Below are 14,425 nucleotides of genomic sequence, written 5' to 3' on the forward strand. Positions count from 1 at the left end.
ACAGCAGCCTCCAGACCCTATTTTGGAAGGGGTTTCTGAAGAAATCTTCAAGAGCCTGACTCAAAATGCTGTTTTTGAAAACACTACTTTGAAAGGAGCTTTGCAATCATGGGCAAACAGCTGGTCAGCAGCACATGCAAACACCCTTTTGGCACTGAACCAGATTTAATTTTTATCTGCCCCACTGTCATGGGCTGGCAGAGGAAGGATGATGCAAGGAAACCAGAATGTGCGTCATGAGTATGGCTGCATACTCATACTAGCTCCACCTGGTACGCAGGCTGAGACCCTACCTGCCCGCAGACTGTCTTGCCAGAGTGGTGCATGCTCTAGTTATCTCCCGCTTGGACTACTGCAACGCACTCTACGTGGGGCTACCTTTGAAGGTAACCCGGAAACTGCAATTAATCCAGAATGCGGCAGCTAGACTGGTGACTGGGAGTGGCCGCCAGGACCACATAACACCGGTCTTGAAAGACCTACATTGGCTCCCAGTATGTTTCCGAGCACAATTAAAAGTGTTGGTGCTGACCTTTAAAGCCCTAAACGGCCTCAGTCCTGTATACCTGAAGGAGCGTCTCCACCCCCATCGTTCAGCCTGGACACTGAGATCCAGCGCCAAGGGCCTTCTGGCGGTTCCCTCATTGTGAGAAGTGAGGTTACAGGGAACCAGACAGAGGGCCTTCTCGGTACTTGCACCCACCCTGTGGAACACCCTCCCATCAGATGTGAAAGGAAATAAGCAGCTATCCTATCTTTACAAGACATCTGAAGGGAGCCCTGTTCAGGGAGGTTTTTAATATTTAACACTGTACTGTTTATAACACTTGATTGGGAGCCGCCCAGAGTAGCTGGGGAAACTCAGCCAGATGGGCAAGGTATAAATAATAAATTATAATAATATTATTATGATGATATAGATGGGTTGTTTTCTAGAGACTCCAGTTGGGTGTAGATCTTGAGGAGGGTCTAAGCATGTGGGGCTTCCTTCAATCTGCTTTCTCACCTCAACCATCCCTGCTTTGAGAGCCACAAGCCCTTCCTCCCTCCCCACAGCCACTGGAACCTATATTGGATATTTCCATGGTGCCTATTACACTGCCCACTCCTGCTTCTCCAGATGTAGGTGTTCTACCTGCCATGCCTGCTTTGCAGAGAGCAAAGACAGCTCCCCTGTCACCTAAGCCCCAGAGGTGCCAAAAGAGGTGTGACAAGGTGGAGCAGAATTCACCTTCTATGGGGAGAATTAGATTGCTTGGCTAAGGAGCAGAATCACTTGCTGCACTAAGTTGAGCCCATCCCTGAACCTATTCATTTAAATAGGATACCAAGGGGTGTGCCCATGTTGGATGAACATCTAAGCTAGATCACCGTGCCATGCCTTTGTATTTCTGTGCCTTGGATCAACTCTGTTACCTGCTGTGCCACCAGCCACCTATTCACATAGGTATTGCGCTGATGTAAGTGTTAATGCCATTGGAAACATCCTCATTTGAGTTATTCATAGAATCATAGAATCATAGAGTTGGAATAGACCACAAGGGCCATCGAGTCCAACCCCCTGCCAAGCAGGAAACACCATCAGAGCACTCCTGACATATGGTTGTCAAGCCTCTGCTTAAAGACCTCCAAAGAAGGAGACTCCACCACACTCCTTGGCAGCAAATTCCACTGTCAAACAGCTCTTACTGTCAGGAAGTTCTTCCTAATGTTTAGGTGGAATCTTCTTTCTTGTAGTTTGGATCCATTGCTCCGTGTCCGCTTCTCTGGAGCAGCAGAAAACAACCTTTCTCCCTCCTCTATGTGACATCCTTTTATATATTTGAACATGACTATCATATCACCCCTTAACCTCCTCTTCTCCAGGCTAAACATGCCCAGCTCCCTTAGCCGTTCCTCATAAGGCATCGTTTCCAGGCCTTTGACCATTTTGGTTGCCCTCCTCTGGACACGTTCCAGTTTGTCAGTGTCCTTCTTGAACTGTGGTGCCCAGAACTGGACACAGTACTCCAGGTGAGGTCTGACCAGAGCAGAATACAGTGGCACTATTACTTCCCTTGATCTAGATGCTATACTCCTATTGATGCAGCCCAGAATTGCATTGGCTTTTTTAGCTGCCGCGTCACACTGTTGCCTCATGTCAAGTTTGTGGTCAACCAAGACTCCTAGATCCTTTTCACCTGTACTGCTCTCAAGCCAGGTGTCACACATCTTGTATTTGTGCCTCTCATTTTTTTTGCCCAAGTGCAATACTTTACATTTCTCCCTGTTAAAGTTCATCTTGTTTGTTTTGGCCCAGTTCTCTAATCTGTCAAAAGGCACAAATTTGTTCTTGTTCTTGAACAACTGGGAACCAGGACATATGATGTCAGTGGTAGAGCAGGAAGTCCAGGCTTGACTGAAATGGTCTCACAGACCCAATGGGGAGGCCTAGTGGAACTAATATGGCTTCCAAGCCAGAGGTTCCTCACCCCCGAATGAGTCGGAAATTGCCAGACAATGTACCAACACTATTGTTCAATTTTATTGGATCTGATCTAGAAGATGTGGGCCTACTAGTAAACAACAGCAAATCATCTGCCTACAAAACCTTTTAAAATCCCATTTGTTCACATGCAAAAAATAAAATAAAAATGGATTTCTCTCTTTTGCGTAATGGCACATGCCAATCGCTCCAAATGTAAATCAAAGCAGAAATATGGCAGTCTCGTTTCCCTCCTATTTAATGTTACAATTTATGAGTCACTTTTCCATCAAAGGTACTCAAAGCATCATCAAAAAGTTAACTAGAAGCCTATGATAAAAATGACAAAAGAACAGCAGTAACAATCAAAATCATGAACAATTGATCTTCAAATGAAGGGGACAGAATCACAACAAATCCCCAAAACATTATTATAGAAAGCCTGACAGATGTTTGCTAAGTAGTTGTGATGCATGCTAGAAATGTGAGGAAAACAGAGCAGATTGTACGCATGTATGGTGGACGTGTAAGAAAACCTGAGGCTTCTAGGGTAGGTGGAATCATTAAACGTATACAGGAAATGATTATTATATGGAGGGGGGGCATCCAGCCTGAGGGTCAACTTTGGGCCAGTATAGATCCCAATATGGTCTGTGTGGCCATTTCCACCACCAAACCACAAACCACCATATGTGACATTAGGCAGAGCTGCTTTGGCAGCAAAGCTAAGTTCCATGTGGGGAACTAAATCATGCAGTCGATCCCTGCAGACAGTAGTTTTGCCAGCCCTGTGCTTGGCACTGTCTAGCACAGAGCTGGCAAAGAGTCCTGTGCTGCAGATTCTGAGCAGCTGGCTGCTGGGCACTTGGGAAGCACTGCACAAGAGACACAGATGGGTGGATGGGACAACAACTGTCAATCATCTCGCATAATATTGAGAGATAGGTTGTCCCACTGTTATGTCTTGAGTGTGGATCACAGAACAATAGGCAGGTAGGATTTTAGAATGTAGTAATTTGATTGGCCCGTAGGAGCTGTCCAATCTGGCTCCAAGAGGGGAGTTTGAATTAGCCTCCCAGGTGTGACTGATGGTGTCAATAAAGTATATATACCCTGGGATCTGGGTGGGACATCACTGACTCACTCCTACAGGATGATTGACTGTTTATACTATGAGTTGAAATAAACACAAGATAACCTCTCCACTGAGTTTATTTCACCCACCTACCTGTCCAGATAGACTCATGGGGGCTAGGGAGAGATAAGGATCTGGTCTGTGAGACCCAAAGTTTCCCCCTTCCCTGTTATATAACAATAAGTCATTTCATGAATCCTTTTGGGCCTATCTTAAAGAAAGCATGCCATTAGATTTCATTGGATCATGTTCACTGCAGCCACATTCTTTTGGGTTATCTTCGTTTTAAAAACCGCAATGCATAAAGCACTGTGCATGCACATTTTGCCACATATTTCACTTCATATGTATCTTCTGAAAGGAGGTGAGAAGAAATCTTGATGTACTGTGGTTCCACCAAAGTGCAGGATCACTCATTCATGTCAGTAAAACACTACACAGAATCCAACCTTGAAGTACTTTTACGGGGTTTTCAGAAACTTTACCCAGATCTGTGAATTGCTCATATAATACTTATTTTCTTAGCACATCTTTATCCTGGAAACTTTGAGTGTTTTATGCCATAGGTTGATTGAAAAGATGAAGTATTTCAAAGATGGGTGGGGAATAACTCTTTTCCCCAGGTATAAAAGTGAGAAAAGAGTTAAATCTTCATTCAGAAGATTAAAACCAAAAATCTGCCAAGATGTTTAGGAACTACTGGGATCCATGTTAACTAAGATGTATCTAATGATTGCCTGTATCTTCTCTGCAGGTCTAGCCAAGCCAATGGGATTAGTTGAAGGCCCTGGAGGCTTGGGCCAAGGAGGGATGGCTGCTACCCTGAGAGACGATAGTCATGAATCTGAAACAAAGTATGAAGAATATGGTTATAATGCCCAGCTAAGTGATCGGATTTCACTGGACAGGTCTATTCCTGACTACAGACCAAAAAAGTAAGTACACTTTTATTAGTGGACATGATTCTATTTCCTTTACTCACATTGGAAAGCTCCTAAAGGTGTGTCTCAGTGTTAGTATAAAGGTACCCTAGTTCAATGTTTCCCAACCTTTGGTCTCTAGTTGTTTTCAGACTACAATTCCCATCACCCCTGACCACTGGTCTTGCTAGCTAGGGATGATGGGAGCTATAGTCCAAAAAGAGCTGTAGACCAAAGTTGGGAAACACTGGCCTAGATAATGCCCTCCTCATATTATTAGACTCCAGCTCCCATCAGCCCAACCAGCATGGCCAATTATCAGAGATGATGGTAGTTGTAGTCCAACAGTATCTGGATGGCACTAATTTGGCCATCCTTGAAGCTAGCAGATGATGCCCAACTAACTAAGCAACTAGAAAGGTCAAGCTATAGGACAATGAAAACCTGAACCAGATGTCTACTGGTAACTAACCTGTGTGTTTCACCATTTGGAAATTCAGTCTTCTCAAATGATAACTAATATGAAAGCAGCATGTCTCCTAATACCAGATGCTAGGAAATAACAGCAGGAAGGGGCTATTGCACCCATGTCCTGCCTATAGGGTTCCTCAAAGGATCTGATTGGCTGAGGTGGGAAACAGAATGCTGAATTAGATAGGCATTTGCTCTGATCCAGTAGGGCTCTTCTTTTGTTCTTTTGCGCTTCTCTCCTGTCTGCCAAGACCAGGTGAGGGTTGTGGGAACCTAACCTGAATGTAGGCCTGGAGAGTGTAATTCTCCTGTCCCCTCAGTTATGGCTGCCATTCATCTAGAATTTCCTGGACATATCCGGAATTCGTCCATAGAAAATGGTGTCCAGGAAAACCTAGCCGAATAGCAGCCCTTATCAAAAATGTTGATTTTTTTTTTTTTTTGGTGAACTTCTGAAAAACTGCTGGAACAGAAGGAAATGAAGGAATGAGAATCTCTCGGTCCTGCTGTACACATTGGTGGCATATATGCACACATGGCCTTTTGGAAATGGGAAGCTCTTTTATCTCGTCTGATTGGTTGAGGGAAGGGTGATGCTGGGCAGCTGGCTGGCTTGGGATGATTGTCTGCTTCTCCACTGAAACTGACAAGGTAGCAGGAGAGCCTTGTCAGTTTCAATTTGGTCAGATTCCTTTTAAAAAAACATTTGTATCTAACCCTGAGACATATGTGGGCTGGAGGTTGGGAGGATCAAATGACTCATCTTTAATTGTACTTCTGAGAAAAAAAATAAAACGAAAGAACTATATAGCCAGGATCTTTATTCAAGCCAACTTTGGCTTTTTGCTTTAAAGTAAGGCTACATCCGCATTATGCATTGAAAGCACTCCAATACCACTTTCAGAATCGTGGCTTCCCCCAAAAGAATCCTGGGAACTGTAGTTTGGTAAGAATGCTGAGCATTGTTAAGAGATCCTTATTCATTCTCCGAGATCTACAATTCCTAAAGTTCCCTGGGAAGAGGGATTGGTCATTAATCTGCTCTGGGAATTGGAGCTCTCTCAAGGGAATAGGGTCTCCTAACAAAGCTAAGCATCCTCAATCAACTATATTTCCCAGAATTCTTTGGGGTTAAGCCATAACTGTTAAAGTGACTTTTATTTTAATGATTTATTTCAAAAAAATTATATTCTGCTTGATTGTTTAAAAGAACACCCCCAAGAGAATAAAACAATAATATTATCAGTAGAAACAGTCAAAAACAAGTATTTAAAACATAAAAAATAAAACGAGCAGATTAGAACATACTTTAACAGTCTACATGTTTGGGTAGAATTATCTAAACCGATGTTTCCCAATTGGTGGTCCAATGACCCCAGGGGGTCCACATAACACACCCAGGGAGTCCACGGCACTATTCACATAACAAAAACCACCATAGTCATATCATATATATATTTCAAAAGTAGGGGGTCTGCAGTACTTAGCTTATTGGGAACCCCTGGTCTAAACAAACAAAAAAAAAAAAATTCTAGCAGTTGCTGCCTGATGTTAAAACAGCATACCAGAACATTTATCCAATGAATATAGGGACGTCCTATTCAATAATAATAATAATAATAATAATAATAATAATAATAATAATAATAATAATAATATATCCCCACCCATCTGACTAGGTTTCCCCAGCCACTCTGGGAGCTTACAGCACATATAAAACCCTAGTAAAATGTTATACAGTGGTACCTCAGGCTACAGATGCTTCAGGTTACAGACTCATAGCTCGGATTAAGAACTTTGCTTCAGGATGAGAACAGAAATAACGCGGCAGCAGGAGGCCCCATTAGCTAAAGTGGTAGTCAGGTTAAGAACAGTTTCAGGTTAAGAACGGACCTCCAGAATGAATTAAGTTCTTAACCGAGGTACCACAGTACATTAAAAACTTCCAGATACAGGGCTGCCTTCATATGTTTTCTAAAAGTTGTGTAGTTCTTTATCTCCTTGGCATCTGATGGGAGGGCATTCCACAGGGAGGGCGCCACTGCCGAAAAGGCCCTCTGCAGCTGTAAGTGCCAGTTCTGCAGATCGAAGCAGTCCAGTATGCAAATGTGGGGTAAGGACATAAGGGTGCCTTAAACGTATAGCATGGATGTGGCTTAAGGGCCCTTTAACTATACTAATTTTTAATGGGATTTTCTCCACGACTGCCATGAACATGCATTGATGAACTAACTTATACCACAGTGTCACATTTTTCATGTATCTCGTCTTTGACCAATATGGCAAACGATTGTTTAACGTTGACACCATTTAAGGACTTCCTTCATTAAGTGGCTTTCAAAATAAAGTCATATTTATATTCTTCCACTACCCTCCAAAGGAGATGTCCTTCCTCCCCTGTCATCATAATAACAATCGGTAAACGTCTTAATGCAGCCCAAGGAATGCGACACTGCTAAACTGCTCTCCATAGGCAGGACTGAAAAGAATACTTAATTAATTTCTAATAATAATCCCCCCCCCCCAAAAAAAAGCACCTTTGGGGATTTCCCAAGCACAGCTGAAAGTTTAAATAAAGTGCCTTATTAAGTGGAGGGAGAAAAAGTTACCGTAAATAAAGCACGCTCGACAAGTCTTTCTGGAGAGATCACTCCAACTGCAGGTAGCCAGGAAGAAAAAGGCAACATGTCAAAATCTGAGCAGATTGTTGTTGTTTAGTCGTTTCCGACCCTTCATGACCCCATGGACCAGAGCACGCCAGGCACTTCTGTCCTCCACTGCCTCCCGCAGCTTGGTCAAACTCATGCTGGCAGCTTCGAGAACACCATCCAACCATCTCGTCCTCTGTCGTCCCCTTCTCCATCTTTCCCAACATCAGGGTCTTTTCCAGGGAGTCTTCTCTTCCCATGAGGTGGCCAAAGTATTGGAACCTCAGCTTCATGATCTGTCCTTTCAGTGAGCACTCAGGGCTGATTTCCTTAAGAATGGATAGGTTTGATCTTCTTGCAGTCCATGGGACTCTCAAGAGTCTCCTCAGCACCATAATTCAAAAGCATCAATTCTTCGGTGATCAGCCTTCTTTATGGTCCAGCTCTCACTTCCATACATCACTACTGGGAAAACCATAGCTTTAACTATACGGACCTTTGTTGGCAAGGTGATGTCTCTACTTTTTAAGATGCTGTCTGAGCAGATAGCATGCTTAAATTGCAAGGCAGCCCAGCTAGCATGGCTGTTGCAGGCTACAACTTCCATCAGCCTTAGCATCACACCATGATGCTGGCTGGGGCTGATTGGAGTTGTATTAGGGTTGCCATACGTCTGAATTTTCACTTTTTGAAATATGGCAGCCCTGGTTTTAGTCCACAATATCTGGAGGACTCCAGGTTGGTGAACATTGCTGTCAAGGCTAGTGGAGGATTAAATTCAGGGGCTGACATTGCTGTGCATTTGCCAAGGCCCATGTTTCAGCACAAGGATGCCAAATTGAATAAAATATGGAGGGGGGCTAAGCCCTGCCTCACATAATCACAAGACGCAGCACACATGCACAGCATTTGAATTACAATCCCTATCAACTTTGGATGGGGCTGGCCCCTCAAATCTTTTAGGGTGGGTGTCAAAGGGACCTCAGCTCATAGAAGAGGCATAGGCAACCTTCGGCCCTCCAGATGTTTTGGCCTACAACTCCCATGATCCCTAGCTAACAGGACCAGTGGCCAGAGATGGTGGGAATTGTAGTCCAAAACATCTGGAGGGCTGAAGGTTGCCTATGCCTGCCATAGAAGTTAGCTCCTATGCACAAGCAGAGGATTCCCTGCTGATCTCTGATCTCTTTGGCCATCCTTCTATTTGCTTTGGCTCAGGGACAGGGAAACCCAGCCAGATGGGCAGGGTATAAATAATATAGTAGTAGTAGTAGCAGTAGTAGTAGTAGCAGTAGTTTTAACCACAGGCCCTGGGACAGAATACAGCCCAATGGGTCTCTAAGTCTGCCTGTTGGAACTCTAGCAAAAGAATATTTCAAACCCCCCCCCCTCCCAGGCCACAGCCCTCAGCAGTCCTGCTACCCATAGCATTTTTGTCTGGCTGGGAGGTGTCATTGAACTCTAACAACTCCTCTTATTTGTCTGGACTGAAGATAATGGGGTTGGTTTAGAAATTACCCTGCTGCAGAGTGCCTTTGTTGCCCTGAACATTTTTGCCTCTGGCTCCACCCACCACTGACATGTGGCCATATCCAGAATGGAATATGGCCCTTGCACTAAAGCAGGCATGTCCAAAGTCCGTTTTGGGGGCTAAACCCTAAAAAAAAAAATTGGGGTAAAATCCTTTAAAAAGCTCAAAAACTTCAATCCTAAAGAAAGGTTAACAACTTTGGTCGGCCCTTTGGTCGACCCCCACGGCTCTTCACTTCATCAAATCTGGCCCTCTTTGAAAAAAATTTGGACACCACTGCACTAAAGCATTCCCTGCTTTAGCTCCTTCTCCACCTGCCTACTCCAAGTTTGCAAGCAGTGACAAGCAGCAATGAGACGAGGAAGCAGCTTCCATTTGCCTGGGCTGATCTAGCCCAGAGAGCACTTAATGGGCAATGGTGAGCGTGGCAAGGATATGTGCCTTAGGAAGAAAGGAAACTACCTTATTCTGAGTGTGGCCATTGGCATGTCTAGGTCAGTACTGTCCACACTAGCAGGCATCAGTTCTCCAAGGTCCTGGGCAGGGGATATTCCCAGATGTACCTGGAGCTGGCGGGGATTTGAACCTGGGACCTCCTGCATGCAGGGCAAATGCTCTACTGCTGAGCTATGGCTCTTCCTCAAATGCAACCTATTTGCAAAGGAGGCCCACTTTACCTAGGAGTCCACAGAAAACTGAAGCTGGCACAGGGCTTACTTGCAGCCACCCCAGGCACTGGCTGTCAGCTTTCATCTGCACTATACATTTGAAGCAAAAGGGGAGCGGGTGGCACTGTGGTCTAAACCACAGAGCCTAGGGCTTGCTGATCAGAAGGTCAGTGGTTCGAATCCCCGCAATGGGGTAAGCTCCCATTGCTCCCTGCTCCTGTCAACCTAGCAGTTTGAAAGCACATCAAAGTGCAAGTAGATAAATAGGTAACTGCTCCAGCGGGAAGGTAAACAGCGTTTCTGTGCACTGCTCTGGTTTGCCAGAAGCGACTTAGTCATGCTGGCTACATGACCCAAAAACTGTGGAAAAACGCTGGCTCCCTTGGCCTATAGAGTGAGATGAGCGCCACAACCCCAGAGTCATCCACGACTGGACCTAATGGTCAGGGGTAAGGTAAAGGTAAAGGGACCCCTGACCATTAGGTCCAGTTGTGACCGACTGGGGTTGTGACACTCAACTCGCTTTATTGGCCGAGGGAGCCGGTGTACAGCTTCCGGATCATTTGGCCAGCATGACTAAGCCACTTCTGGGAAACCAGAGCAGCGCACGGAAATGCCGTTTACCTTCCCACCAGAGTGATACCTATTTATCTACTTGCACTTTGATGTGCTTTCGAACTGCTAGGTTGGCAGGAGAATGGTCAGGGGTATCTTTACCTTTATACATTTAAAGCAGGGTCATAACACTTTGAACAGCCATGGCTTTCCCCAAAGAACCTTGGGAACTATAGCTGGCTAAGCTTGCTGAGAGTGCTTAGGAAATCCCTATTCCCTTCATAGAGCTACATTTCCTAGAGTTTCTAGAGGTTGTTAAACCACTCTGGGAACTGTGGTTCTGTGAGGGGAATGGTGTGTGTGTGTGTGTGTGTGTGTGTGTGTGTGTGTGTGTGTGTCTCCTAACAAACGCTCAGCACCCTTACTAAACCACAGCTCCCAGGATTCTTAGGGGGAAGCCATGACTGTTTCAAATGTTAGGACACTGCTTTAAGTGTATAGCGCAGATGGCACTGAGGTGTTGCCCTTGTATCAGGGAAGAGGATGGAGTGGGGAAATCTGGAATTTGCTGGCTCTTCCTGTCATTGGTTCCAGCTCCACCTTCCTGTGGCTTCCCTGCTTTCTCCCCTACCAGTCCTAATGAGCACCGGCCGCCACTGGTTGCGAGGAGGCAACACAATGACACCTGCCTAATTCTTGAGGAGTCCTTCCCTTCTAACTGGTTCTAACCAGTTTCCTCAGCAGCTGCATCCATCAGAGGTGGGTCACTGTAACCCAGTAGTTAGCTTACAAGATGCAATAGCTGGCCTTGACACAGGTGGAGCTTTGCTTCTCAATGCCCCATGATTAATTCAGAAGTCCTGCTAGATATGTACCATTAGCTCTGAGCTAATTTTGATGCCACCCCAACAGTTTCTCTCTCTCTTGCTCTCTTTCCCCGTTAGATACATTATTGATTCCCCTTTGTTTAGCCCTAGCCTAGTTTTCTAATTAAGCAGCAAGTTTAATTATACCACAAACGTATGTGGCGTAGATCCTGATTATTAACCGCAGCCCTTGGGATAACAGAATGAGCAAACTGAAATTAAATAGAACTGTAAAAATTAGTGACCTTATCTCTATATCTGTAAGCCTCTGCTACATTCAAGTGCTCCAGAGCCCTGCACCTTGCTGCCTCGTTGAAACGCTGCCGTCACATCTATGAATTGTTTAAGCAAATGCTGGTGGCTGTCTGCTCTAATGAGTGTAGGTTTAAGGATATGTCAGGTTCAAGCTGCTGGGGAAAGCCAAGGAGCACTGAAATAGTTCATCATGTCGTTCTCTCTAAAAATATGCTACCATTTCTCCTGCCCCTGCTCAAGAAAGCATGGCAGCTGAAATGGGGGTGTCGGGACTTGCTTGCTTGGACTCCCAGTGCAAACTCAGGCAGGGCCAGCCCTACCATCAGGCAGAGTGAGGCGACTGCCTCAGGTTTTAGCTCCTTGACCATACCCTTCTGTCGGAGAAGAGAGCTGTGTCTCGTGCACCACCTATTCCACCTTTATAACTAGTCTGCTGGTCTCCCTCAGGGGCAGTACAGTGCCCCAGTGCTAGTACTGAAGTAGTATTCTGCAGCCAGTCCAATCTATGTGGAATGGGTGAGATTTTGTCCTTTGCCTCAAGCTGCAAAATGTCTTGGGCTGAGCAATAGCCCCAGGTGACCAAATACCAGCCCCCCCCAAATAGGGTGACCCACTTCCTCATTGCCAAAAAGGTAAAGGGTAAAGGGACCCCTGACCGTTAGGTCCAGTCTTGGCCAACTCTGGGGTTGCAGCACTCATCTTGCTTTATTGGCCGAGGGAGCCGGTGTACAGCTTCCGGGTCATGTGGCCAGCATGACTAAGCGAACCAGAGCAGTGCACAGAAACGCCATTTACCTTCCCGCCAGAGTGGTACCTATTTATCTACTTGCACTTTGACATGCTTTTGAACTGCTAGGTTGGCAGGAGCAGGGACCGAGCAATGGGAGCTCACCCCGTTGCAGGGATTCGAACCACCAACCTTCTGATTGGCAAGTCCTAGGCTCTGTGGTTTAACCCACAGTGCCACCCGCATGCCAAAAAGGAGAAGACGACAAATGTGGATAGAACTTGCATATTCTAATACACACAGAGAGACACACACAGAGAGACATATGAAATAAAGAATATAGAAAGTTGCCTCATATCGAGCAAGACTTTTGTTCCAGCTAGCTTGTTCCAGTCCGTGTCGACTCAAAGCAGCTCTCCAGGATTTCAGACAAAGGTCTCTCCCGGTCCTACCTGGAGATGTCATGGGTTGAACCTAGGAACTTCTGCATGCAAAGCAGATGCTTTTCCATTGAAAGGTCTGGATATATGCCATTGTTGCATTTTCACATGGAAATTATCAATATGTTTCACCTGCCCTGTTGAAGCACAGCCAGGATGGTGGATAGTCACTCAGAAATGTAGTTAATAATAATTTTAAAAAGCCTTATCAGGAGACACTGATACTGGGAGCGGCAACCTTAACAGGTGAGACCTTTAAAGGCCTTAGTCCCTCCTTCCCTCTTTTAATATTTCAGGAGATGGTGTCTCACAAAAGCATGGTGGAGAAAGATAACTCCTCCTCTCTCCCACCCTCTGAGCCTCTATACCAGGGGTAGACAACCTAAGGCCCATGGGCCACAAGTGGCCCATGGGGGTCGTTTAACTGGCTCACAAGCCGCCCCCAAACTGAGCCACCCTCTCTGCGAGTCCCTGCGTGCTGCGTTGAACTGGCACAGCGCGGTGTGGGGACTTGCTTCTGTGGAGCTAGAAATCGCATCAGCGCATGCTCAGATGCTGAAAATCGTGTCTGCGCAGACACCAGAAATCGCAGCTGAGCGCGCTCATGTGCACACGCGATCCGGCCCGCAGAGGGATCTCCGCTGGAGTGAACCGGCCCAGGCGAGGTAAACCTTGCCGACCCCTGCTCTATACCTCCAGGCAAAGTTGCCATGCAAGCAGGGAGTGATTGGAACAAGACTTGCATTATCTGGGGGAATTCTACTTCTGGCTCTGTACCCTGCAGAATATCATAGGGCAGCGGCTCAGAAAAAGGCATTTTCTGCAGCCTCAGACATCTTGTGAAGACTTCCCTTTCTGTCCAGGCTTTCCTTGACCCATAAGACTGCACCCTGTTTTACATGTTTGAAATTCTGTTTCGTTCGTTCTTATACGCTTTTGTGTCATTTTTATATTGCCATGTTAGTGGTTTCTAGATTTCTAGGAAAAATTAATTAGAAATTGGAATACAGAACGGGACTTCGGGAAAGTAAGATATAAGAAATAAGGGTTGAAATTATACGTGTTTTTATGTTTTGTTTTGTTTTGTTTATTGTATAGTTTTGTTTGTTTTTGTTGTGATAAAAAAACTTTTGAAACGCTTAATAAAAATTTATAAAAAAAATAAATAGATTTCTAGGATTTTTGTTTTATGACATATTGCTTGTTTTTAGACAGTTGCACCCCATGCTTTTGTTCTGGGGGGGGGGGGTACAGCGATACACATACTTCTAAACATTTTGTCAATCTAAGTTTGGCCTCATTTAGGGGCAGTATTTCAATATGAGTAGGAAAATGAGAGTACCCCTAAACGCTTTTTTTTAGAAAAAAGCACTGGTTGCACAGCTTAGAGATTTTTGAAATATTAAGTAGCATTTAGGTGCTTTTAAAAAATAAGTAAAATAAAACAAGTGAAATAGAAGGTGCATTTATTTCAGTTTTTCTTTCAAAACAAGCTTTGATTAGTAACGGGCACAAAATTTTCTACACACACAACACACCATAGCCTAGCAGGCTACTAGTTTTGTTTTACTTAACTTGCAAGTGCCATAGGCAGAAAGGTATGGAGAGGTCTTGTCAGCCATAAGCATCCATTCCAACTTGAGATGAGCCTGTTGCATCACATGCATTTGATAACAGAAAGCAAGAGGCTACCGGTGGTCGATTTTCATGCTGCAGAAGCCTTTCAGCCAATAAAATGTTATTTT

The 14,425-nt window shown here is 45.0% G+C and overlaps 1 protein-coding gene across 1 annotated transcript in view; it reads left to right on the forward strand.

Moving 5' to 3' along the window:
- GALNT9 (polypeptide N-acetylgalactosaminyltransferase 9) overlaps positions 1 to 14,425 on the forward strand; it is a 197,562-nt gene that overhangs the window by 46,790 nt on the left and 136,347 nt on the right. The window contains exon 2 of the mRNA XM_028710651.2: positions 4,354 to 4,534. Coding sequence (XP_028566484.1) covers positions 4,354 to 4,534 — 181 coding nt within the window. The remainder of the gene's footprint in view (positions 1 to 4,353; positions 4,535 to 14,425) is intronic.

The sequence above is a fragment of the Podarcis muralis genome, chromosome 16 (genome assembly GCF_964188315.1).
Source record: "Podarcis muralis chromosome 16, rPodMur119.hap1.1, whole genome shotgun sequence".
In the NCBI taxonomy this organism is placed as follows: Eukaryota; Metazoa; Chordata; class Lepidosauria; order Squamata; family Lacertidae; genus Podarcis; species Podarcis muralis.